Raw genomic sequence first — 27905 nt, 5'->3', positions numbered from 1 at the left:
ACTTGTTCAGAAGTTGTTCAATCGCTGCTCAAGAGTTTCCAGAAGCAATTTTATTATCTTGGCGAAATTATCGAGTAACTACGACTACTGCTATAATTATCCTAACAATCATTATTCATGATAATTAATAATGTTAAAAATTTTTATTATTATTTCAGTTTCTTCTTGATGGTGAGGAAAAAAGATGAGGAATTTACCTCTGCGTCACAATTGTGATTTTTAAACATTTCTTTTTTTCCACTGAGAAGTCTAGAGATACTGGGGATTTAAGATAAAAATGCATATATTTCCCTGGCGTTCGGACGTGCAATTTTGCATGTTAAATGTTTTCCAGAATTCTGCAGACAAAGTTTCGTGAATCAAAAGGAAAGAGAAAATTCTCGTTGCAAGATCTCTGATGTTTTAATATGGCTATTATATCATACAACTTCTACATATTAACTTGGCAACGACGACCATTAATTTATAATTTGTTTATAAATTATAAATTTTATATAGTTTCTAATCTATTGGTATACAGTTAATCATCAAATGAATAATGAGCTAAAAAGGGATACTTTTCGAACTCAGAATACATTCTGTTCTTATGTTCTTTGCTCCAAACTACCCAATCTCTAGTTGTAGATGGTGTGGAATCCACAACCTCTGCGCATGCCATGAGGTATTCGTCAGAACACGCGATTTCAATAAATTGACACACTTTGGACATGTACTCTATGGGTTTGTTCACGAGTTTAAGACCGTCCACGTCAAGGAGCTTGTCTCCTAAGACTTCTCTGGCGATAGCACTTCCCTGAGCCCAGTTGAAAAATCTCTCCATGCTTTCTTCCAACAGTTTTGGGTCATCGACCTTGGGATGAAAAATGCAAAGAGAACCAACTCTTACTAACAAAATTAAACCAAACATGGAACGGTTGGTTTGAAAATTTTGAAGGTTCAACGTACTCGCGGTCGAGGTCAGTTATCCCAACCAAAATATCCCCCACCTCATACCCCTGCTCTTTCTTCCCTTCCCTTACTCTAACCTTTTAGTACGCAGTTTTGATCCAGGTCTCTCTCCGTTACCTGAATATCGCGACAGCAGACTCACGTAATACGAATTAAAAGACAACTCCATGATACGAAGCTCCAATAATTTAGTAACACCCAACTGTTTAAGGAAGGATGATGGAGGGGGGGCGGGCTATTCGAAAGGGGTGCTTGTTTGACGTAAGATAATTTAAGCAGAAACGATTTTGATGAGCAGACGACGACTAAAAGAAGAATAAGGCTAATTCTTGCGCGCTTTGACGCTAATTATCAACGGTGAAGAAAACGTTGAAATATTTTAACCAAACTTTGCCGACAAAAATGGTTTAGTGAGCATCAGGATTGAGAACTTTTAACTTCGGCGTTCCCTATTATAGGCGGGGTGCTTATTGGGGCGCCTATTGAAGCGTGGGTGCATATTCGAGGAAATACAGTACATTCCTTCTTACTTTTTGGGAATGGTCTTTAAACCTGCCGCCTTTCTCCTTGGTGTTGCGTAAAACTATTGTTGACACAATGTCAAACGGATTCCTCTTCATGTGGATGAACTTTACTTTGACTCTGTATTTCTTCTCGATGTCATCCACTAATTTTGTTAGGTCTTCAGGGGTAGTGCTCCGAAATACTCCAGAATTCATCCACGCAGTCTTGTCGCCAATGACCTAGATACGAATTAAAAAAAAAACAATGGAGAGGAATAACTGCAATAATTTTGTTTCATTTTCTCCAAGTGTGCCTGTGTCATTCACTGAATAACATCATCTTTCTGAATCTTTCACTTAAGTAACGAGGGTTCATATTGATTATCTTCAGCTATATCACCATTGGACAAAAGCATCGCATTCAACTTTCCTTTCCAAGCAGTTTACAGGAAGTTTGACTTTGCAGGAACCCCTATCCAATGCACTTACTACGGTGGCATAATATAACCAAATTGCTATTTCGATACGTTTTGGAGGATTTCTTGTTATATAACTTCGTCAATAATGGAAATGAAAAATAGAGTACAAAGTATAAACAGTCCTAGTAATAAAAAAAAACCCTTGATGTTCACTCTGTTATAGCGTCTCTTTGCATTAAAATGATGACAAAGAACCTTTGCTTGAACAAAGAACAATCAAATTCATTGGCACATCCCCATAGTGGGTTTGACGGTGGCAATTGTAATTAAAATAAGCAAAATCATGAATTAAGTACTTTAAAATAAGCTTCACAATTTAAATATTATCAAAAAATCTGGTTTTTGTAGGCTGTAAAGGCAGGTACTCAACCACACAACACACCAGCGGATCTCAAGTGATTTCCACCCAAGGCCAATAGGATCTTGGGTGCGGTCGAGATCTGGAACGCATGTGTCGGAGGAAGTCGCTACCAGGGACACATCGACAAAATGAGTGTGTTTACTTGTAATTTGCGAGAAATTTCACGTGCAAAGGAATGAGAACGACAATATTTCCATAGTAACACTATTAAGGAAAAATGGCAGCATTTTTAACATTCCCGTTGTTTGTTTCATTTCGGAAGAGATAAGACTAAACAAAAATAGATAAGGTTGCCATTTTCAGAAAAGTTTCTGTCCAACCTTCTCACATCCAACATTTTCACTCAACATAAAAAGCGTTTTGATGACAAGTGTGAATTTAGGGACTAAAATTGAGCAGCTGTAACGTGGCTACGGAGTTCGTAGCAGCTGTCATTGCGTTAGCGCTTTTTATCATTGTCTCCTCAGTAAGCAAGCCTCTAGAGAAAATACCCGATGTCTCGGCGAACAAACTATTCAAATGGCTCGAGTAGCGGAGCATACGCACTCATTTCGCCATTGTGTCGGTACCAGGCCTTCCCATCACCACCAATTAACAACACGAGAACGAGTCATGTTCTAAAGCCTCACCTTAATGTACTTATCATAACTCCCCTGCCAGTAACCTTCCATCCAGAATCCAAAATGAGAAGTGTTTTGAAGGTTTCCCTTCATCACTATTCCTTTGCCTCCTTTTAGAAAACCTTTGGAACCCTCAATTAATGTATCAAACATCTGGCTCCTTTCATACTTTTTACCATTCTTCAACCGGTAAAACAGGTTATTTTCGTTAGCCACGATCATGTGAGGGTGGGCATCCAGCAGAGATGCCATTAAGGTGTGACGACTTCTTGGGTAGCCAACAAAAAACAGCAGCGTATCAATGGTCTTGTACTCATCTTTTTCTGCTGATAAGATAAGAAAATGCATAGGTAAAACAAAACGCCCCCCGACCTGACAGGATCTCTTTGGATTTGGAAGATCATGGGGAAATTAAGTATCTTTGAGATGGAAGCTCCAATGAACCCATTTTGTGAACTCGATAGGGAAATATTTGTTTGGTCATTTGCATAATCATCCCTTCTAGCTTTAAACTACTGGATCAATATCAGTATCTGGGCAACTTCCCACCTACCCGTCCCCTAACTCAACAACAGTCAATTGACAACAAGTTAAAGTTAATGTTGGGTTAGGGGAGGGGTAGATGGGCAGTTGCCCAGATACTGATATTGATCCAATCTACTTTACCCATGAATACTAAAGTAATGATTTCCATCCAACGTTGATTGGTCAATTGTAAGCGAGGCGGATTGGTTCACTGTTTTCGTACCCATTGACAGCTTACTTCAAATTTAAATTTTGGCAGACTTTTGTAAACGTGATAAAAAAATAGACTTGTAGAAGTAATTGACGGATGACAGTTCCATATGCTCTTCATTAGGGTTTGCAGAGGGAAAAAATACCCTTTTGCGTAACATGTTCAGGCAAAATAAATGTCTTCCTTGATTCGAGGCTGAATGATTTGACTGCCTTGTAAATGAAATTGGAACAAAAATGAAGTTAAGTTAGTTACCTGGGGTAGTTCCATTTCCATCTGTTCGCGCAATTTGTGTCATAACTTGGTTTAATTCAGGACTCGAAATTAGCTCTTGAACGGTCGAAATGGTGACTGTGAAAGACAAAAATAAAATGTACAATTTTCATCAGCTGTCGATATTGTTCTAAAAACAATCTATCCAGGGCAGATGGGTTCTTTTTCATTTCCCTCCGCCTTCGAAGTAAGCTGAGAGTATTTCATCGCTTCCTTTTTAGCGAGGACTGCTTGCTTCTACCGTATCGGAGGGTCGTTGAGGATTCTGTGGCAGTACTTTCCCATAAAAGGGTCCATAGCGACTTTGCGGTAGCAATTCGTATCCAGACTTCCGCTCGTTTCGAACTTGGTGAGTTCAGGACAAGACTGGATAAGACACGCAAGTACACAAACAGAAGCTAATTTTCAACTCAGATGAACAACTTGACAAATAAACTTCGCTCTGGGTAAACCTTTTTCGGAGAAATTAAATATCGTACACAGATCCTGCCTTCTAGGCCACGGAAGGAATAGCTACGAGATAACCTTTACCTCCAACTCCTTCTTTAAAAAGTTATATGACTGAAGTGATAACTTTTTTGTTGATATACATTCTGAACAATTTTCGTGGTATGCAAATGCGCACGAAATTTAAACCTACCCACCAAGATTTTTACTCCTCATGTTTGTAAACGCGAAGATTGCGATTCCTCCAATGGCTAAAATAAAGAAGAAGTGACGACGGCTTAAAGAACTGACCCGCATTCCTTCGTTGGTTTCCTGCAACAATCAGATAAGCGGTATCAATGTCGTGCCTTGATCAGTAGCCACTATTATTTGCACGCAATAAGATATTGCTTATGAAAAAGACGAAGACGAAGACGAAGATGAAGAAAAAGAAAACGAAAAAGAAGACAAATTAAAAGAAGAAGGAAGAAGGGAAAGAGAAAGAGATAGAGAGAAGAAGGAGAAGAAAGAGAAAGAGAAGGAGAAGGAGAAGGACAAGGAGAAGGAGAAGGAGAAGGAGAAGGAGAAGGAGAAGGAGAAGGAGAAGGAGAAGAAGGAGAAGGAGAAGAAGGAGAAGGAGAAGGAGAAGGAGGAGGAGAAGGAGAAGGAGAAGGAGGAGGAGAAGGAGAAGGAGAAGGAGAAGGAGAAGGAGAAGGAGAAGGAGAAGGAGAAGGAGAAGGAGAAGGAGAAGGAGAAGGAGAAGGAGAAGGAGAAGGAGAAGGAGAAGGAGAAGGAGAAGGAGAAGGAGAAGGAGAAGGAGAAGGAGAAGGAGAAGGAGAAGGAGAAGGAGAAGGAGAAGGAGAAGGAGAAGGAGAAGGAGAAGGAGAAGGAGAAGGAGAAGGAGAAGGAGAAGGAGAAGGAGAAGGAGAAGGAGAAGGAGATGGAATGAATTAAGGGCCTTAAGCAAAGCAAGTCTGCGCCAGTATGGCGAGAGGTCTGGCGCTAATGCTAATTCTAACTATCATATTGGGAACTAGGGGAAATACTAAATAAAATTGAATATAATTTAATGATTCATATAAAAGAAAAATATCAATATGCTTTAAAAATCATTGTAAAAAATGTCATCCTTATAACCGTCAACCAGTCTGAGGGGCACTCCAAGGCTTAAAGCCGTCAACCGTCAAAATCGGAAGGAGACAAAGGCTATTACAGAAACCTTTACCGTACGTGTCAATTCATTTATCTGCATTTTCTGGAGGGTTAAACAACTAATTACTGCAAATGGAAGAGCAGTTCTTCGTAATCTCCCAAATATTTCGCAACGTTATTAACAAAGTTGTCACATAACTAAGCAACAATGTTAATTTCATTATGTAACGAGAGATCACTGAAAAATATCTTAAAATATCTCAAAATTTATGAGAAAGAAGAAAAACGAAAAATCTCTGAGTCCTCGTGAGGAATAAAACCGCAGACTCTCTCTATGTACGATTCAGTGCTCTACCACTGGGTTACAGAGAGCTCTAGGATGTAATAGGCCATTACGATGTTCGTATTCAAAATGCCACACGCAGCTTTTTTATTATAGTTCTCATAAAATGCGACGTGCACCTAGAGCTGTGGATAATTTCTTTTTCTTTAGGTAGAACAATCTTTTTTTGGTTTCCTCGAAAATGATGTTATTTCTTGTGTGAAATAAAACCCCCTCGTCTCAGAAGTCGTGCGCAACACAGATTATTGTTAAATGCATTTGATGTGTATAAACAAACAACATCTATTACTTCAATCCTGCTTAGTTCGTCAAATTTGCAATGAAATGAGATCCTTTACTCACAATTACAAACTTTCTTTCAATTTCAGCGGCTTTCTAAAGAAACAGCGAGCGCCTGCGGCGTAGAACAGTTCTACGGAAAAGGGGAAACAAATGTATCCTTTTTGTTGCGCTCTCAGATATCACCCCAAGGTAAAGTGTTGGCCTAAGGCCTTTAACAAAAAGATATCAGGCGGCGTAACCACAGAGCAATGAACGAGAAAGCCTTGGTGTAAAATACGATACTTATCATACCTGAGAACGGCTCGTTATTAACACCTTATTTCCCAAACTCAAGTGAACAAGTCAGCTAAGCAAGTGATCTCTATGCAACGCGAAGGCTACTGAAAGGAATTAGGTCAGCTGTGGCCATGGTAATCACTTTTAAATGGTTGTCCCTTTTATCATAATTATGCACGAAACACTCTTCTTCACGAAATTCATTTACTTGTTATAATATTTGTAGATGTCATTTCAAATTTAATTCGGAAATTAGCTGAAAATCATTTCTAAGTTGTGGTTAGGACCCGAAACTCCCTTCATCTATCCATCACTAAATGGCTCCATATCCTCCCCCGCACCATTCTTCGCTTATTTTTTGGTAAGTCAACTGACTTCCGTAGAAAGGTTTGACATATTCAATTCGTGCGCGGGGCTCAGCTAACAGACGAGTGTTGGTCAAAAATATAACGGTCTGTCTAGAAACTGATAGCTAAGAGCCGAGATAAGCATATTTTACTAATAGATGAAAGAGGGGCAGAAAATTAGACTGGGTACATAAGGTTTGCGCACATTTTGCGCAACCTAGGCGCTCGTATAAATATCCCGTCAAGGGCGATATGCAAGCAGTATTTACAGGCTTTCTGTATAAATCTTGTTATTATTCGATCGCCGAAAACCTCTACTCTCTGAAATGATTAAGACCTCCCATTTTTTTCAAAACTAGGGAAAGGAAAGACAAACTTTGCGCTTCGGTAATTGCCTTCGTTTAAAATTCTGATTGCTGTGCAATTAATTTTAATCTTCTAAAAGAAAAGAGAAAAAATTATTTGAAGAAAAGAGTGTACCCGTAAAAGGTCAGAATACAAGTGCGTTGCCATATCAACTGTTTCCTTTTTGCGAATGTGGGGGGGGGGGGGGTATGGGACGTCCTTTCCTATTCTTTTTGCACGTGATGTCTCGATACAATTCAGTTGTTCAGTCTTGCGGTCCTTTTCAGCGGAGGAATTTAAAAGAGCTCTCATGATGTCTTAATCATTTGAAGTAGGCACCTATTTTTCATATTTCAATTTACCAGAAGATTACCAGAGTCATGACTTTCTTGGTCTCTAATATTGATTATTTTCTAGTTTCCTACTACAATCACCTCGTGAGCGGTGATTACATGATCACAGCGAGATATGACGCAATCTTCGAGCAATCATTGCTTCAGAGAAACGAAGATAAGGGATGTAAAGACTTACAAATGTACCAGAATGATCTAGATTCCCTCTTCTCGCTTTGTTTAAAGGTTTGACAGATCGATCGATCTCTGTACTAAAAACTTAAAACTTAAAATAACCTTCTATAAAGGGGGGTGCCTTTGAGGGGGAATAATTTCAGTGTACTCTAAAGGAAACCCCCCCCCCCTTCCCCCCCCCCCCCCCCCCCGAAAAAAAAGAAAAAATATCATGTCACAAAACCAGTCTATTTTTAATTCTGATTGAAACAATTTTCACACACAGCAACGGGATACAGGGTATTTGATCAATCAGTTCATCGTGGAAAAACTACTTAGAGGAGGAAAACGATCCTGGAGAGCAGCTCAAACTAAACAACAGCACGCTGTCTCGGAAGACAATGAGATCTCGTGCGCACAGAGCTTGCCAAGTCCGCTGGGAGTTGTGGGTAACAAAGGCACTTCAGCCAAAACACAACATGGCGGCTAGGAAACATTGACAGAGAAACTCGGAAGTCGGGATAATGCTCGCAGATGGGATTTATAGTTCGTCCCTCGCTCCTGGTTAAAAGATGGAACTATTCCAAGCTCAGGACAACTTCATCATTCTAAATGGACCTGATAGTTTGTGGTGTAACAGGCTTGACGGCCGCCTTCAGCCACGCTTTGGTAAGGCCTCGTTTTGACTGTCGACCGGTGTTTGGGCGAAACCTTTCCATGATCGATTGTTACTCGGTGTACCAAATACAAAAGTAATGTGAGTTTTATTTACCACAGGAGTTGATTTGGGCGAGGCCTGGTCATTGAAATGCCGTGGAATTGTGTATGGGGTCATTGGCAAAATACAATTTTTCCCAGGTAAATCTTTGATAAGGATTAAGCTATATTCATGTACAGCGCATTCCATATGCGTGTGGAGAAAATTAGTTCAACTTTTTAAAATTTCATTAACTTTACTTTTAAGACACGGCTGATACTAATATTTCACCGGTTTTTTGTTGTTTCTTGTGTCGATCTTGGACGATCTACTGGTGATAAGGTGGAGCAAGCATTTAGTACAAATTACCGGTTGGATTGAAATTGCCGGTAAAATATTTTCCGGCCTAAAAAGCTTACATCATATATTTTTACATCAAAATTTTTCTCTATCGTTATTTTAATTATTATTGTTTCAGCGCTACAATGATTTATTTACCTTAATGCAACTTTGCTGAAGTAGACAACTCCAGAAGGAGTTATGCTAAATAGTAGTTTTTTTTTTCTGCTCACAATCAATTTGTTAGGAAGCTCATTAATCATCACAGAAGGCTAACAAAGCGTAGTGTTTATTTACAAACTTTTGTTTTTGGAAATTCTATTAAGATGAACACATATAATTCGATATTTAGTCGAATTCTCTGCTTTTTCAAGTGTGTAGGATATCGAAGTTGTTTGGTTTCTGAAATAATTCCATATTTATGAACTGCAAATCGAGAACTTGTTGGGATGCCATTCGATTCGTGATTCAAATAATAATTCCCATCTATTCGTGCATTTACTTTTTCCGGCGTTTGCACTCAAAGTATTTTGCGAGGTTTTCTTCAGAAGATTGTGAAAATGCTTTCTTTGATCATTATTTCTGTCAAACGAGGCTTGATTGTGGTTTTTTTTTATTTTTAAGCCTAGATGTGAGCTGCACGCATATGTTCTGTTACACCGGAATTTCCAGACGCCAGATGTTGATTTTTATTTTACGCAAAGGCTAACACGAACGAATAAAATCGTAAAGTCTTATTAGATTCAGCAGCTTTCAATTTTATTCCATTTGTTGAACATTGACTTTTCTTTATGTTTGAAATTTTTTATAAAACATCCAGAAATTTATTAGATTTTGTTGGATTACATAATATGTTATTTTCTGGGAAAAGTACTGGTACATTTCAATGAAGTTTGTTGTGTGACCGATTATCATTTGATTTTTAAATGTTTGGTCATCCTTGCCTTATTGATTGTGAAACATTCACAAAAAACATATATTTTAATATTACATCGAAATTCAAAGCATATAAAATATAAATGGATAGAATGTACCCAGTTTATCTTTGTGTCTCACTCCTCAACAACCACTAATGATTTTTTTTTGGAAATTCACACTGAGCATGTCAGACTTTTAATGATGTGTTTCTTTGTGCTCACCTGATGGGAATTTCTCTTTTATTTCTTGACATTGCGAACTCTAAAAATTACAGATTTTTGATTGTTAAAGGTTTCATTAGCACACATGACTACATCTTCATGGATTAGATGAGGTATAATTAATTAATTTCTGTCATGACCTTGGTTATCTTTGTTTTCTCTTTTCTGTATTTTCCTTCCTTTTTGTGCAGTGCATTTGAAATATTTAAATTATCTATTGGTGGTTACAGAGTGCTGAACTCCTTTTGATGCGATAACCTACAAAATCCACCACATGTAATTAATATCGCCGCCTAAAATCTCTCAGGTGACTTGAAAATTCATCAGATTACTTCATGCTTTTAACATCAGGAGAATAGGCTTGAGTAAGTGAGATCTCCCGCATCTGATGCTGACTTAACCATTTTGGTTGTTCACTGAAGTCCTTTCATATTTATCTAACATAACAATGAAATTATGGGCTTGAAAATGTTTCTATTCCCTGGAACACATTCTTTCACGTGTACTGTTCACTGTCATTTGCACATCAATGTTTTATGGTGAGATATTTTTTCTGATGCCAGTAATTGTATCTGTACTGTACTCAGTGCTTCTATACCGCATAATTTTTTCCTTGTATAATTTGGTAAATATAGCATTTAACCCTTTAATGCCCAAGATCTCATTGGTGATTCTCCTTACTGTCTGCCATACAATTCTTATGATGCTAGTTCTAAGAATTTGGTACTGGATCAACTAGAAAATCCTCAAACTTATATTTTTCTTTATTCTCATTAATTGTCTGATTGATATTGTACTGATATTGTAAGGAGAAATTCTGTTTTGGTCACTCATGGGAGTTAAAGGGTTAAACCCTAAGACTTCATGCTCAAAACTGTTTCCAGTACTGTGTCATTACCATGTTCTCAAAATTAAAGAAAGAATATTAAGTTTCCAATTAATGTATTCAGCCTTATTGATCAAAATTCAAGTTAAATGTGTTTATCTTGCTTTGATGGTCTTTAAGCATGGAATATTGAATGACTGTTTGCCATGAGATTTGAAATCCTAGGACTCGGCATTGAATTTACTGTGCTGTTACTTCAGCAGGATATTGATATCATTAACTATGTTTACTTTGGACTGAGTAATTCATTTTGTGGTTTTGCAATTACAGACTTGTACATACATGTACATGTCCCCAGTGCTGCAAGTCACCTGAAACTGCGAGGCTGTTTTGGATTAAGGGTCTATTGTTGTCATTTTTCTCCTCTTTAACCCTTTAACTCCCATGAGTGACCAAGAAAGAATTTCTCCTTACAATATCAATACAATATCAACCAGATAGGTAATGAGAATAAAGAAAAATATCAATTTGGGGATAATTAGTTGATCCAATAATAAATTCTCTGAACTAACATTATAAAAATTATACCATTGACAGTGAGGAGAATTAAAAATTTGATCTGGGAGTTAGAGGGTTAAAGTTAGTAAATTAAATCTTCACATTGAGCAATAAGATGCTCTATATGCTGTTTTAGAAGGCTAGTATTAAAGATTTAATGAAACCCTGTTTTATTGGCCTTTTGCTGGGTTTTTACTTATAAGTATATTTTCCTTTTCATCAGCTAAGTGCTGTGTTAATAATTTATTGTCATTTCTTTTACATTTGTTAACAGTTGAATATGCAATGTCAATCAGTTTGTTGTGGTGGGGTTGAAGTTGGTTGAATTCGTTGAAAAAATTATAAATTCATAATAATTATGCTAGATTGATATTTTAAAGAGTTTTTTTAACCCTTTAACTCCCAAGATCTGCTTATTAATTCTCAGCTCTAGCTACAACACAGTCATTTCCTTTTGAATAAGTTACAAGAATTTGGTGTTCAATCACGATAACAACTTCTGCCTGATACATTCTCATTACCAGTTTGCTGGATAGTACATGGATATTGTAGGGAGAAGTTATTTGTTAATCACATCTGGGAGTTAAAGGGTTAAGTGCACTGACTTTAAACTACGCAAGAAAAATGTAACATCTCACTGTGATTACTGTCGAGAGAGTTGAAATTCTTAAATGTTTTGTTAATACAATTGTACACCTGTATTTCAAGCTCTAATTTACATTGAATATGGTATTTCATACAAATGGCTGATATTCTGCAGTTGATATTTCAACTTGTAATCCCTGGAAACAGGTTGCAATGATAATATCTGATTGTCATTAAGTTTTTCCCTTCAAGTTTGCATGTTTACTATTGAAGAGAGGTACAAAAGCATGTACTACCAACAACCATATTGCAGGCTGGTCAGCTCTTTGTCCAAATTGAATTTGAAATCAGTTACATATTGATGTGACATAATTTTTTGGTGATTTACGCAGCATGTTGGTTAAACATTGGGGTAGTATTGGATAAATTTTATTTGCTCTTAATTTCTTGCCTTTCTGCATGTCTTTTTTTCTTAGTATCTGCCCTAATTAATCTGTTTTATTTTATGGCATCAGGTGCTGATTGGAGACTGATAGTGATATCAAAGCAAACACATGTTGGTAACTTACCAGGGGGTCATGAAGTTTACAGAATTGACAGGATCGCAGCACTGACGTTATCTTCCAGTGAATCACCAGAATTTGATCTTGATGTAAGCACTACAGCATATAAATTTTTCAATACATAGTGTTCATGTTTAAAAAATATTGAAGGCGGTTGTGTTCATTTCAGTGACTCTGTATCATTTTGTTTTGGATTGGTTCATGTACCATTGGGTGCTCTCCACTGACAATTTTCAAATATTTGAGATTCTTATAGTACATGTATGTTCAGGGAGATAGCTGACCATTACTTTTATTGATATATTTATTCATTTAACCCTTAAATCCCCAGCAGTGATTAGTATCCAAGTTCTCCTCACAATATCACCCTTGAATGAAACATTAAGGTTCAAGAGTATAAGTGAAACAATCTCTGTCTAAAATACCTCTTGATAGATTAATAGATTCTTCTTGTCAACAACTAAGGAAATGTTTAGAAAACAGTTTGGAGACTTGAACCTTTAACCTGTAAAAATGACTTGTATCTAATTTCTCCTTACAAATTATATCACCACTGAATCATGCATTGCCATGAGAATAAAGGAAATGATTATCAACTAAAGAAACTCTTGACTGTTAGACAAATTCTCCTTGTCAGTTCCTTAGTAAATATAGAGAGAACAGTATGGAGAATATGAATTCTGATCTTAGGGTGTGAAGGATTAATATTGGTTGACCTAGCTTTTTAATGGTACAAAAATAAAGGATATCTTAAACTGAAAGATGTTTTGGTAAAAGTGTACATTAGTAAAATTAACATACATCTGTGCATTTATAAAAGATTGCAATTGCAGAATTGTAAATATTACTGTGATGCTTGGCAAGATAATAACTACCCCTAAATGACAATCAAACAAAAAACAAGCAAACAGACAGACATCTTTAATTAAATAATTGAATATTGCCAGTCAAGTAGCAAAAGTTTCATGTTTGTTTGTGTAATCTTGCTTCTTGCACATTATGTAAGTACATTAAGGAATCTTTTATTTATTACAGTTCTTTATTCTATGTTATTGTAGCCTTGTGAACAACATCAAAGTGGTGGTCGGGCGCGGAAAATAATAGGTGTTGGAGGAGGACTGGCAGGAACAGAAAAAGGACTGGGACAAACATGGAACAAACTGAAAACTGCAGCTTCAACTTTGAAAGAAAAGGTAAAAAGGCTGTGTGGTCAAATATTTTTTCAAAGTTAACAAAAAAATGAATAAATGCATTTAGATTATAACAGGTCTGGTAAATAAATGAAGAAAATAATATACATGTACTGTATTTTCTGTATTCCTTCATTTAAAAGCCTTTTTAGGAAAATTTTTGCATTCTTTTAGGAGCATCCAATAATCATATTCTAGACAAAAAGAATTTGACTGAATTTTCTTTTAAAGCTTTCAGATCTGAAATCAGATAGCACCCTTTAACTCCCAGATCAAAATTTTAATTCTCCTTAGTGTCAGCCATATAATCCTTACAATATTAGCTCAGAGAATTTAGTATTGGATCAACTACACAGTAATTATCCCCAAATTCACAATGATGTGAAAAATTTAAAAAATGAAACAATTTGAGCCTGACTTGTAACATACATGTACCGTACAATTGTAACCTAAGATAGACTTTTCACATATAGATGACTCAGTACATGAACATGTACATATTTCTTATGATTAGTTGTCTGTCAAATTTTATTTACAGAACATCAAAGACAGGGACTTGAAAGACAAAGAGAAGTTAGAAAGAAGATTTGTTGAGGTAAGCAATTGTTGTGAGGAGTCATTATTAGGTTATTCTCCAATTGCATATGCATTCAGTTGCCGCTGAAATAAAAGTGCATAATAAACTGAATATCTTTTAAAAGAACAACTAACAAATTGAAACAAAAGGCAGAGCAAAGTACAGCATAGCTGACAAAGTGATAGACTTGACAGTGGAATAATAGTTGGAAAAAAATTAATTAATGTGCAAACTTGTGAAGTGTGAAGTGCAGTGAAGTTTTGCTGGTACATCTTAGAAACAACACGTGGGACAGACAACGTTAATGATTATATTATATTTATTTGGATTACACTGCATTGTATACAATGGTTACACAATGATGCGTTATTATTATTAACCCAAACCATGTGTAGCAAAATTCTTGAATGTGACTGGTCATCAGTAGCCAAATTTGGGTGCCAACAGGATAGTGAGTGTATTAAAGCTAGCCTTAAGGACCGTGCAGTGTCTTAGAGTTGTGGGTTTATTTTCTCGCAAGCAAAAGTGATCGGTCGTGATAAGTTTAATTTGTGGGTTTGATGTGTTGACTGGTTACATGACTTTCTGTTATCAAATTCTGTCTGCAATCACTCGTCTGGTAAACAAAATTGATTCTTGCTTCTTGGTTATCCAATTTTTTTTATCACTGGTCATCAAAAGGGGTTATGAACAAGGGTTAAAATACTGATGCGCGCATGAATATGTGGAGGCATTTTAGAGAATAATATATAACATTGTAGAAATGCTTTCCTTCAAGTATCTTTTGTTGAGTATGCTTTTGTTAGGCAAAATTGTTTTTCATCATTGTTAGGGTCAGTTTGGTCCTTTTTTTTTCTTTCTTGTCAAGTTAGTTGCGTGAACAATTGGCATGATAACACACTGTAAGGCTGTACAATTTAGTGCACTCCACTTGGTTTCATGGACATTTTTACACAGTGTTGCTGTTACATGTCAATTAAATGAAATAATTTTCTCATCGTCCAGGAGCTGCAGAAGATGTTCAATGACTCTGACTCCTTCTTTTACTCACCAACTGGGGACCTGACCAACACCTTACAGAGACAGTTCAGTGGAAAGTACAATGCAGCTGATCCAGTTTGGAAGAGGGTAAGCAATGTACACCCCTGTACATGCACCCCTATACGTGCCAAATTTTTAAATGGATTGGTTATAACTGCAAAACATGGTGTTCTTTGCATGTACATATCAGAGAATTCTGGTGCTGCTACAGTACCTGAAATTCTCAGACTGAATGTTGATGGCATGACCTGCAGTTTATATTTGATTCACACAAGGTGCAGTTAACAGTGTGTGGCTCATTCTTTAGATACAGTACACCATTCTCCTGCTTTTATCTCTCATCCTGAATGCAAATTGTGTGGACCATTTTTCTAAAGTAGGAGGCCATTTTTTTTGGCCCTCTGCCTCATTTTTACCTATACCCCATGTACACTTGTCGATGTTTTCATGTAAGTGCACGGAAAAAGCTCTTTTTGAATTGATTCATAATGAATAAACAGCATAAGTGTAGTGTATTCCTAAACTGCAAAGTCCTTAGCTGAGTGACTGCATCCATTACATTTGTTTAATTTTGCTATCATTAGTAATTTTTATATGGGAGATAATTTTTTTTGTATTTTTTTCTAATGTATATTTTGTTAATATTCAGTTTGACAAGAGGTTTTTCTGGAACCACTTTATGGTAAAAGAACTTTTGACCAGTGAGGTGAGTAACAGTGTGTAGAGGCAATGTAGTTTGTTTTACCTATTTTGTATTTATTTATTTATTTATTTGTTTTATGGCACACGTGTGGCATAACTATTGTGTATGCTTTATCTCAGACACTCATTCCTGATTGGGCATGCATCAGTGAGACAGAAGCCTTTGTTGTACATCTCTAATAAGCTACACTGCTCTCAGGGCTGCCATCATAACTAAAAGCTGTGTTTATCTTTTGAATTACATATCCATCTTTGCATAACTGACTACAGTATTCTTAGTACATCTATTGATGATGAGAGAAACTTGAGATTATGTCTGTAATGAAGGCATTATTCACTGACGTCGGCTTTTAACAGATGGAATGTTCTTCTCTTTTTGTACAGGATCCTCTTGCCAGTAAGTGGGCGACCCCAATAATCCAAGGCTACTGTAAGATAGAGCACTGTATAAACACCTTCCAAGATGAGGATGCTGATGAAAACGACGAAAAGAAAACAGCGCCTTTCCCGCCAGAGGAGTTCCAGCTGGTACTGATATCCAGGAGGAGTATTCATCGAGCTGGTAAGGTCTTTTATGTATAGCTATGTTAGCTGTAAGCAGCATACACATATCAGTAACATATCAATATCACATTAACATGTACATGTATGTACACATTTGTACATTTGAGATGTGCACGCTGTTACACTCCAAAGAGAATGATTCGTCTTGTTGTTTGTTGTGAGACAAGAGTCTCGTCTCAAGAGACAAGTGTCGTGTCGTTATGACTAGATGACAATAATTTACCTCGTAAGAATCACCGAGGTCACTAGTTTCAATTTACGTGTTCATTTCAATGTATCTCCTCGTTTACCTCTGAAAAATTATTTTACTAAGGGGAGGCTAGAGTCCGACTCCGCAGTATAAAAAAACCCCAAAGACTCGACTCCGAAAAAGCAACAACAAGAGTACACAAAGTTGCCAAGGTTAAAGACTGTGGACGTGATTGGCTTGAGTCAAACTTCAATAATTTCCTAAAGTGGTTATTAGTCATTTTTGTGCAAAAGTATTAAGTAAAGTCAGATGATATACCTGGTAAAAAATGAAACACATACATTAGAACACTGTACAACTGCCATGTTCCCGGCATTAATTTTGTATAATTAAAGTGTGTTAAGCCTGTCCTAATGATGAAACACGAAATTCTCAAGACTAGGCGATTAGTAATGTGTAGTCATCATGAATGAAGGTGGTAAGTTTCTAAAGAAACTTTGGTGCTGTGTCGGTGGGAGACTATAACAGGGTAAGTTATTATTATCAACCGAACAGATTTGATGACGTAAATTGGCCACCGTAAGGAGTTTCAAAGCTGACGTTTCAAGGGTTAGCCTTTCGAAGGTTTCCTCTTATTCTCTTTGACGAAGGGCAAACGATCGAAAGGTCAGCTTTGAAACTCTTTACGGTGACCAATTTACGTTACCAGCAGGGCGTGAAATTGCGCCTAATACAGGCGCCAGTGCGACTAAATTTTTCACTTTGGCGACCAAATCCTGAAAGTTAGTTGCCAAATTGGCGACTACAACGTTTCATCAGAACCTTACCAAGAGATATAGTGAATTAAATAAATTTGCAAAGATAAATCCGCGGCAAACTTCCTCGTTTAGTTTGTTTCCAAAACGTAGCACATGTATCTCGATCGATAACTAGACGCCATCTTGGATTTAGATGAGCCTGAAGGTTGTATATCATACATCCTAGTGTCCACTTTGTAGCACGTCAAAGATCTTTTCCCTAACTTAATTTTGGAGGGTCTATCTAGAACGCTGACAGCGTAAAGAAAGATTTTGTTTGTCTTTGAAAATGGCGACCAACTTTTTTTGAATTGGCTACCACTTTGAAGAATTCAGGAGCCAAGTGGCTATCAGAAAAAAAAGTTAATTTCACGCCCTGTATCAACTCAGTTGATGATACTAAATTACCCTGTGTCGTTATTAGCTCAGTTTACGATTCTAAATTACCCTGTATCAGTTGGGAGAATTAACCTCAGATCTTGTAAGTGGAAGAGTTCTGTCACTTACTGATTTAAGGTGGAACCAAAGCAATCCCAGAGTACTTCCGACAGTCAAGTGAAAGTTGCTTTGAGTGCAAACCACTTTTGGCACTGATTCTACTTCTGCGCTTTTTTTCGTTCCAGGGACTCGTTACAGGAGACGTGGTGTGGATGATAATGGAGATGTTGCAAATTTTGTCGAAACAGAACAGGTTTGAGAATTATACGCTTATCGGCCCGTCACGTTGTCCAACTGTGTCGATTACATAGCTTTGTCAAATGTATATTTTCTAGCTGTTCACAGTCTTAGAATGTTATTGTTTTTTTTTCTTTTTTTTTCTTTTTTTTTTTTCTGACGTAGTGTTTTTGTTCTACAGATAATTTGCACTTCAACCCACAATGTATCATTTGCACAAGTGAGGGGCTCTGTACCCGTGTACTGGAGTCAACCGGGTTACAAATACCGACCACCACCAAGATTAGACAGAGGTACACAGGAGAAACTTATGGTGTTGAATCGCAAAGACACTCGAGACGGGCATGTACACGCGTAGAATTGGAAAAAAAAATTATGAAGTTATTTTCGTCAGGGTGCGGTCACTTCCGGTGTCAATTGAAACGCTACGGGTGTACACTTGTAGTCTTCATAGAATAATGAGGTGAACTAATTGTAGCAGAGTGTAGTGCTTCTAACGAGACTTCCATCATTTATCCGGTTACGAGCAGGGATATGTTTCAAGTAAAGAAAAACCTTTAAAACGGGACTGTTTTTCGCTGTGTTGTTAAAATGTTTCCAAATCGGCGTTTTGGTGGCCAAATTGTTCCCACAAGTGATTGAAATAAAAATGTCTCAACTCTACTTGGGACTCGAGCGAAAATTTTAATTTATTGCTTTGACTTCTTAAGGGACATTACAATAAAACGTCAACTACTCTCTCTTTATTGAAACCTTTTTAGGCGGAAGTTTTAGGCGGCCTTTTCGGTTAAAATTTGTACACAACACCACGCCCTGAACATAGCTGTTAACACAATAGTCTTTTGTTTCGTTTTTTCGTTTGTTTAATATATGGACATCCTTCTACCACGCAGATGAAGTGGAGACTCAGTTCGCCTTTAGAAAGCATTTTGATCATCAATTGGAACTTTATAAGAGTGTGGTAAGTAGAGCTTTGTATCTCAACAATAATTTTCTGGTTCACTTTTAAACAGACCGAAACACTTTAGATGACCTCTTATTTGGTCCGTAGCCTGTGGAACAGGTGTCGTTCTCTATTTCGCATTTCCCCGACAATCAAAGGCAAGCGAAAGCTCAAAGAAAGTAGTCTTGTCTTGCCTCTCTCGCTCGCCTGGCCATGGTCTCCGCTAACCTAAATAACGTAGAAAAGAAAGTGACGCCTCGTTTGCTGCATATGTTTTGTATTGCTTGTGAGTTATCGTGCTGTTATCAATTATGTGCTATTTCCTATCAGGCGGTTATAAATTTAGTGGATCAATCAGGAAGGGAAAAGGTAAGAGAGAGCGATTGTAAATCACGCTTTGATTAAATGAATAGATACTTACTGTGATAAACATATTAAATTGTTGAATTGAAGAATAAATGACACGCACTGAAGAAAAAAAAAAAGAATTGCAGAGGAATTAGATTCCGCCCAGTTTTAAATGAAGTGAAATCCTCTAAAGAAGGGCTAACGCTCAAACCGTCAGCTTTAGAAACTCTCTACGGTGGCTAATTTACATTATCAACTCAGTTGTTAAAACCGAATTATCTTGTAATACACCCACAGAAGCGGCACAACAGTTTCTTTCGACATTTACCGCTTTTTTTCCATTTGAAGCCAAATAATACGTTGTTTGTACTTAGTAAAAGAAGCCCTTAATTTATTTTTTCTGTGTCACACGTTATTGCGAGAGGTTTGCTGGGTAACTTAAATTATCTCAATGCTTTTACCAGATAATAAGTGATGTCTTCATGGACAACATCTTGGCCTACAACAGTCCTTTCCTCACCTACATTACTTTTGATTTTCATGAGTATTGGTAAGTTATTTTGCGCTTAATTCCTTCATTTCTTTTGTGAAGAACAAAATTTCCTCACGAGGGAAGATACTCCAGAAATCAGATGACTCTTACCTCCGTCTCAATAAGGTGATAACTAGAGTTTACTGTCAAGGGCGTTCTGAACTATCCTTCAAGATTCGTGTCACAGTGATGATTGAATTTGACAAAATGCTGTTAAAGTTAACTTAAAATGCTTTTCTGCTTTTTGTCGCAGTCGTGGAATGAAATTCGAGAACGTGTCAGTTTTGGTGGAGAGCATTCTAGAAGTTATTAAGGAAGTGAGATACTGCTGGTATGGCAAACGGTTTTTCATAACGTCTTCATTAATCCTCGAAGAATTTTAAGCTTTATTCATAGTTGATATATAAGTGCTCCTGTGTCCATTTGGAACACTATATATACCGAGGCAAATTCTCTTACAAGAACTCTGATTAATAAATTAGAAAATCTCTATTGGTGGAAGGCAAATCAGGGGGCCATAAATTTTGCGACGCGCAGCAGAAGGGTTTTTCTTGGAGTGTTCGAGACACCGATCCAATTAAGTGGCAGAAAGTCCAAGACCTTCATATTTCAAACCCGATGCCATTAACCAAGCGGACATACTTGAATTAATCTGGGATCTCGAGGCCTGTGGTTGAATTTCAGTCATATACACGATGGCCCTAGTCTACTTAGGGAGAAGAAGAAACCCATGCAAGTCCATTTCTGTCGTTGTGTGTCTTGGGCCAATAGAAAACAGGAAATGATAAAGTAACTTACTGGTGAAAAACCAAAGAAGTATCTTTACCGTTCCTCTCTCCGCCCATGCACGTTGAATTGATGTCATTATTGACAAATTTATCTGTTTACTTCGGATAAAAGCAGTTTATTTCCTTCATGGTACGTTTTTTGAAGATTCTTTGCTCTTGTTTGGAAGGACTGATGATAAGGGAATCATCTGTGACCAGAGAGGTGTGTTTCGTGTCAACTGTATGGATTGTCTCGACCGGACGAATGTTGTGCAAGCAGCTCTAGCACGGTATATAATGGAACAACAGGTAAGTGGTAAAACAGGTGTACAGGTGTGGCTAGATTTAGTACTTTAGAAATGGCTGGTGTTGTAAAATAAAGAAAACGCTAGCCTCCAGGAAACGAGATTGTTAAGAGATGTGGGGAAACCTATTCTAACTGAATAATAGTACTTCTTTCCTTCGTTATTTGTTCCTTCCTTCCTCCCTCCTTTCCTCAGTCCTCTTGGTCATTCGTTTCTTCGTTCCTCGTCTCTACGTGGCTCCTTCGGCCCGTAATTTCCTTCTTCCGTCCTTGCGCCTGTGCCTCCATGCCTCTATCACCCCCGGTTTTGCCGTCTCTTCCTCTCTCCATCCATGCCTTCTTACTTCTGGGCGTTGGTACGTCCATTTGTTACACCGACCCTCTGCCCTCTCCCCCTTTGGTTCGTCCGTCTGTTACCGGTCTGTCCGTCCATGTATCCGTTCACCCGTCATCTTGTCTCTTCACCCTTTCGGACGTTACCCCGTCTCTCTGTCCCTCAGTCCCTTTGTCGTTGTTTGTTCATTTTTTCGTTCTTCCGTTTGTTTGTTGGCCTGTTCGGCCGTTTGTAGTGAACATATTTCTTTTCAACTCAGCTGAAAAAGTTGGGCAAACAGCTTCCAGACCAAATCCTTCCCTCTTCTATAAGGACGGCTTTTCAGGAGATGTGGGCCAGTAATGGAGATGCAATCAGTCGACAATACGCTGGCACTGCGGCAATGAAGGTATACTGTTTGTTTTTGTTTGTTTGATTGTTTGCTTGTTTTTTTGCTTTTATTGGTACAACCGGCAAAAACCGTTCTTGTTGGGGAAGACACAAGATGCATGTTTTGCACGCCAAAAATAAGAAATATAAACCAAATACGAATGAGTAAGGAAGAATGGAGAACATGAAATTGCAACTGATTGGATATGCCACACTTAAAGGGCCGGTTATTTACGCGGGGTCTCACCCAAACCGCGGTTTTACGCAAACAGTGGGCATCAGGGATTCTCTATAAGAAGGTTGATATAATTAAATACAAGTCCTTACACAATTAGCTTCAGTAAATCTTCAGAATAAAGATTCGGCTAAATTGAAGATGGCTTGGGACAGGGTTTTGTGAAACAACGGCTATACTTAGTTTGAATAGTTGACCATTTAAAAGGTTTATATCAACAAGCCACGACCATTGAAGCTCCCTTAACTATGGCGCAGAGTAAGGACACCCCATCTTTTTTTCCATACCTCTAGGGAGACTTCACAAGGACAGGCGAGAGAAGGTTTACTGGTGTAATGAAAGATGGATACAACTCTGCCAACAGGTTTGCTTAACTAGATTATTATATATGTCGTTAGCTTACAATATGACTATAAGGAATGATCGGGTTTGCGCAATTTTTAGTGTACTTACAGAATTGCGATTCAAATGTGTCTGTTTTTCCCTTTAGATATTACCTGAACAGATTTAAGGCTGCTTATAGGCAGACCTTAATTGGTACGTATTGTAACTCACTCATCAATATTTAGAGAGCATCCATAACTCATAAGAGCGTCCAAAGGGACATCGTGTTACGCTATCATGACATCTGCTTACTTGTGGAGTCTAGACTGTTTATGGGAGTTCCTCTTGCAGAGTTAATGTTACAAGAAGGTGGAAAACTGATCAACACTTGCCAGCATGTATTAAAAAAATTATCTTTCTTCTCGATCTCCGCCGAGGAGCGCTGGCATGTTTTGAGTTTAGAGCTGAGTACTTGTAGAATTAAAATTCCGCCTTTTCCTTTATATCAACTTTTTTTTTTTTTAATTTTATAAATCTTATTTTTATTCTTATCCTCATTTAGATGTAATGCTTGGAAACCCAGTCACAGAGGACATAGCAGCTTTGATAGCGGCCATGAACAAAGGACCTGAGGAAGAGCAGTGGACAATGGAGAGAGAGGAGTGTGTTGCACAGCTGATACAGCACTGTAACCAGTTACTTCTGACTGATGAAGAGGAGTGTATATGTGGCTGGGCGTTAGTTGATCCCTTCAACAGGTGAATGGCAAACTACGGTGACTGATAAAAGCGTCGACCCTGGAGCAATTTTGATTTGAGACTCGAAAATAATCGGGGATAGTGTTCGGTTTTGAGGTGCCTCGTTGTGTACTTGATGTAAAAATTTGGACCACTTTCTTTAAAACGCAAATGTAAAGGTAAAGCTTATCCAGACTTTGTCACTCGGTTTGTTTGTTTTTTCCTTTTCTTTCTCCTTTCTCATCCTCTAGCTGACAACATGTATATTCTCATCACCATTACAGCTAAGCTGCTTGTCAGTCAGTCTCTCTTTTTAGTAATGGAGTTTAGATAAATACAACCAGAAAAACGTGACAAAACAGGGAGAGTGTTTGTCTGTTTAACTCTTTTTTAAGATTTTTGAGCAAACTAAGTATTCCCTTTTTGTCGGTTTTTTAGCGCGGATAGTGAAGTCACGCAAGATCAGGACGTCATTCTTTTACTTACTTACCACGCCTATTACGTTGCAAGGTAAGCGCAGTTTTTGCTGTTCGATTGATTGTCTTAGAGGAGTGACACGTTCTGTAGGAAGTAATTCTTCATTTATTTTTTATTATTATTTATTTTTTTTCAATTTGCAGCTATGACGATGAAGCCGAGAGAATAACCCAGTATGAACGCATTGCCCTTGAAGACTTAGAAAAAATCGAGATTGGTGAGGAATTTACGCATTCGCGAACCTACAATCGGCGACAAAATTTGTGACACATTAACCTTTTTCCACTCCCTATTACTTCCTTTTTCATCTCTGTTTTCCTTGGTAAGGTAGTCTATTCACCCCCTCCCCCTCAAAATTTTGGTGTCTTCTGTCATCTTTTAGCTTCAAACAGGAAACGTTAAATGAGGGAAGAGGTTCTTGTCGAATATTTTGAGCGTGGTATAAACAGTACTGTTGTTTGACACATAAAAGCAATTCTTTAAAGACAATGTGTCTGTGTATGCTAAGATAACTCTAAAACTAAAGTCAACACAAACCTCGCAAAAAAAAAAAAAGATATCGAGGAAAGACGTAAACAGATAGATTTTAAGCTAACGTTACATAAAGTTAAGTACCGATAAGAACATCTGAGAACCGTTGCCTCGTGGGCGCTGCTCCGCAACACCTGCCTGAAAAAATACCATGACTGTCATAAATGTAAGACCAGAATTTTCTTTACATTAGAGGGGCTTCCGCTTTAGGCTTTGTTCATCTTATAAAATTACGCTTCACAATCACTCCGGTAGCTTACAATCATTATTTTATAGGGTTCGAGGCAGCTGTCAAGTCCAAACACCTTTTCATTCGAATACATCGGCGGCATCAGGGTACTTCAGGTTACTTTCATACTCTTCGGACCATACAGCACCGTACGGCGGAAGACGCCAGAAGTAAGTGAGGTGTTGAAAATGTAGAAAACATGGATCTCTACTTTGCTGTCGCGTTTACTAATAACTGTTAGATTTACAAAGATGACTCCGTTTCCCCTGTTAATGACAATACCCTTGACCGTAACGCTCGCTTGCGGCCGTACAAACATGTTAGCTAAGGGAAAGCGAACACATGCGTTTGCTACAGCCCCCGCAGTCCCCCCCCCCCCCCTTTCGGTCCATCTCTTCTGTTGCTGCTCGTCATGTCAAGTTAGACGCTTTCTCCCTGGCGTATGACGTACAAAAACCAATAAACGGCTGCGAAAGAGACTATCCAAGTCTTTGCCTTGAGGGCACATCAAACAAATCAGACTCGAAACAGTCTACATCTGTATTTACGCGAGTGATTATACCTGTTTTTTTTTTTCGTTCAGGTGTTTTACTTAGTATTGCGGACGCATTTGCCGCGGCACGAGCATCGTTAGATCTGGGATTAAAAGTTACTGAATGTCGATTAGACAGGTGAGTCATTTCCAGTGATCTCGTTCGAGCCTGTATGTGAAAAATCCATTTCACGTTCGCTCTCATCTTGCATTTCGTGTTCCACGTTCTGTGACTCAAACCTTTCGAAGTTGAAGCTCATCGCCTTTGCGTGCCCAAACTTCGGAACACCAGTCCAGTTGGGTCTATTTCGTGTCTTCGTTTGTTCTTGACTATTTTTGTCGATATTCAGGAAAAAGACCAAGATTGCACCCGGTGTGATTCAAATTTCGTCCAAGTCTCGCTTAAGTACCTGGTCCAAACCATACATCAAGCCGAGAAGTAAATCATTTGTTCATGACAGTAAAGACGACTTTTCCCTCGCTTCCTTTCGCCGTACCAGACTTGGAAGTTTACCTACATCTTTCTCGGACTCGTGCCTTGCCAAGAGAGGACTAAATGACGAGGAAGAGTTTAACATTTCCAGTGCCAGTGCACCGCAGAGCTGTTCCAGCGGCTCGGGGAGTGAGGACGACGATAAAACGTCTGGAGAAACTGACCCTATGGATTATTATGACCCAGAGGTCAGTCTTGTTCTAAATTCTCAAAAAACACGCCGGCCAATGGGAGGACAAAAATATTATCTTAAATGGTAATCTACTCTGCATGGTGTTAAAAGTTTCATGCCTGAGGTCTGGCAGCGAAGTTCTTTCTCCCTATCCCGTTTTTTTTTAAATCCTAGATAACCAGGTAACAGACTACTTTTATCATTTTAATCATTCCAATCTTACACAATGTTGTATCTCGGTAAGGCCAAAATGTATTCCGACTGTAACTTTATCTCCTGCTTTCAAGTGATGAAAACAAACTGAAAAATTAGAAATACTGGCGTGTACGCTCTTGATGCATGATTAACCAAATATGTCGTAGCAAAACCAAAAGAAAAAAGGGAAATAAAACAAAGCATAGTAATTCAACTCTTTTACTTACAGGCTGAAGGTTCCTCTCAGAAGGAAGTTGCTGACCCGAAAATCAAAAGTGAGGTCGCTGAAAGTGAAGCGACGATATCGCCGACGAGTGAAAACGGAAGTTACCAAACAGAAAATGAAGACGAAGACGCATCGGCCAAAGGGGAAAGCTGTGAAACAGAGGTCTTGAATAATGAAGACAAATCATTAACGGAAGCCACGTTTGTTGTTGGTGACGACACAAAGAACGAAGAAGAAGAAGAGATAGAAGAAGTAGAAGAAGAAGAAGCGCAGAGAGGTGTAAGGCCAAATAGTCAAGGTGAGGAAGGAGGAAGCGTCTTCACAGAGAATCCTTTAGCAGGATTTGACGGTATCGTTGAGGGAGGAGCGAAAAGTGAGGGGTTTCACCTGACAGATGTGAAAGGAAATGATTTGACTGGTTTAGAAAGGGAGGAAATTATCGGTATAAAAGAGCAGCTTGATCCAATTGAACAAGGTGAAATTACGAACGGTTATGTATCACAGGCCAATGATGAAGAGAATGACGATGCTAATGCATCAGCAGTGATAAGTGAAGGAAGTCATCCTTTGCAGGAGAAGGAATATGAATCACTTGGACCGAGAACAAAGGAAATAGCGAGTAGCAAGAACCAATTGATTCAAAATGAGCCAAGTAAACTAACAAATGAATCTGAAGATAAGGGAGAAGACTTTGTAGAACATGTCAACAGCTCCAAGAAAAGCGTCATTGGGCGAGAAGACGTGACTGAGTTAAAACAGGCTAATGGAGAGGTCCAAGCGGAAGGGTGCGAAGCTAACATTGAAGGACTCCAAGTCAGCTACCACGGCTCGGGGTCTCAGTTAAAATTCGGCCATAGCCACTCCAGCGTGGAGTTGGGAAGGATGGCGTCCACCGAAGGAGAGAGTAATGGCGAAAAGAGCCCGGAACGAAGGCGCATCGGGGCTCGGTTTCGGAATATTTCAGTTGGAAACCGCGTTCCGAAAATGAACATATTCGCCACTGCGCAGGCGCGAGGGCGGACTCTAATTCCTGAGCTGCGGAACAAGTTGTCGTCGTTTTCTCAGCAGGTTCGCTCACGGTCACCGCGGCTAAACCCCAAGCCCCGACAGAGCTCAGACAGTGAATCGAATAGTAATAAAAAACAAACAAGGAAGAAATGCCGCACTCGAATTATTGAATTATGATGTCAAGCGTAGCTTTTAATGGGCATATTTTAATTGGTAGAATTTTCATAATGTTCATTCCAAAAGGCACTGACGAAAGACCACAAATTATAAGATCTTGAATTGATACTCAAATTTTAACAACAATAATTTGCACATTCAGGATAATTTTATCATGAAAATAGCATATTGCAACTACAATGTTTTTCAATTGCTACAGTCTATCGTTTTTGTTTGTACAGAAATTTAATTTTTACCCTCATGCAACAGCGTCCTTGAATGAAGTTAGCTTGACCATAGTTAAGAGGATTCGTTGAAACATTGGATAGCTATTTAATTGCTGCAGTCGATTTTATTTTGCCTCCTTATATGATAGTAACTGATATTGTACAATGTTAATGGTGGACATAAGAATTTAGTGGCTTTAACAGCGAGCTTTTATAGATTTTAGGAAATGATTCCAAAAGGTTGAATTTTTAATTGTAAAATATAAAAATTGCTTTTAAATAAAATTTGCGTTGGCATATAATTGTTTTAAATTTAGGGTAACTTCTGAAATTTTTTGTCGGGTAATTATTTTTCCTAAATAAGGTTAAATTCGAAAGGTTTCATTAATCATAATTTGAAATAATTAGCTATGTTTTACATTGTTTAAATTCACCTAGCAATTTTTCTTTTTAGTTGAAGATTATGTTAAAAAATTGCTGGTAGCATCTACATCTAGTTGAGAATCAAATAGATTTTTTTTCTTTGAAAGAAAATAGCTGCTGCTCTTTGTTACCAGAAAATAGGTTCCTAATAACAACACACTTAAGTTGCTGAACTGCGCTGGCGAAATAAAATTCAATAGAAAGCAACGCTGTTAAACGTAAAGGGGAAAATAAAATGTACAGGAACCTTTTTCACAAGATATTGTGCGTCTCTACTTCGTTCTCACGATATAATCTAATCAT

General features: G+C 38.0%; 2 protein-coding genes across 4 annotated transcripts; one reads left to right on the top strand and one right to left on the bottom strand.

The window, feature by feature from the left end:
* Positions 1-397: 397 nt before the first annotated feature.
* LOC131786943 (uncharacterized) lies at positions 398-6501 on the bottom strand. Of its 3 annotated transcripts, none has more exons than XM_059104005.2 (6): positions 6415-6501; positions 4561-4679; positions 3903-3998; positions 2921-3237; positions 1479-1691; positions 398-850 (listed from the first exon to the last, which is right to left on the bottom strand). In XM_059104005.2, exons 3-6 carry the CDS (start codon positions 3943-3945, stop codon positions 521-523), a joined length of 903 nt encoding a protein of 300 aa, XP_058959988.2. In that variant the 5' UTR covers positions 3946-3998; positions 4561-4679; positions 6415-6501; the 3' UTR covers positions 398-520. The 3 variants fall into 3 exon arrangements, with proteins under 3 accessions (XP_058959988.2, XP_058959986.2, XP_058959987.2); XM_059104003.2 differs by having other exon boundaries at positions 4565-4679; XM_059104004.2 differs by having other exon boundaries at positions 2921-3234; positions 4565-4679.
* A 1544-nt stretch (positions 6502-8045) lies between these two features.
* LOC131786942 (phosphatidylinositide phosphatase SAC2) lies at positions 8046-27860 on the top strand. Its single transcript, XM_059104002.2, has 25 exons — positions 8046-8266; positions 8375-8455; positions 12257-12393; positions 13363-13497; positions 14033-14089; positions 15077-15199; positions 15762-15818; positions 16199-16376; positions 17989-18056; positions 18222-18333; positions 18934-19001; positions 19314-19352; positions 19796-19881; positions 20117-20194; positions 20819-20939; positions 21528-21656; positions 22166-22236; positions 22363-22409; positions 22759-22954; positions 23372-23443; positions 23554-23627; positions 24218-24340; positions 24754-24841; positions 25053-25383; positions 25792-27860. Exons 1-25 carry the CDS (start codon positions 8170-8172, stop codon positions 26971-26973), a joined length of 3750 nt encoding a protein of 1249 aa, XP_058959985.2. The 5' UTR covers positions 8046-8169; the 3' UTR covers positions 26974-27860.
* The last annotated feature ends 45 nt before the right edge of the window (positions 27861-27905 follow it).

This window comes from Pocillopora verrucosa, chromosome 1 (assembly GCF_036669915.1).
Source record: "Pocillopora verrucosa isolate sample1 chromosome 1, ASM3666991v2, whole genome shotgun sequence".
In the NCBI taxonomy this organism is placed as follows: Eukaryota; Metazoa; Cnidaria; class Anthozoa; order Scleractinia; family Pocilloporidae; genus Pocillopora; species Pocillopora verrucosa.
The sequence above is the reverse complement of the archived record's forward strand: the minus strand, read 5'-3'. Positions and strand labels throughout refer to the sequence as shown.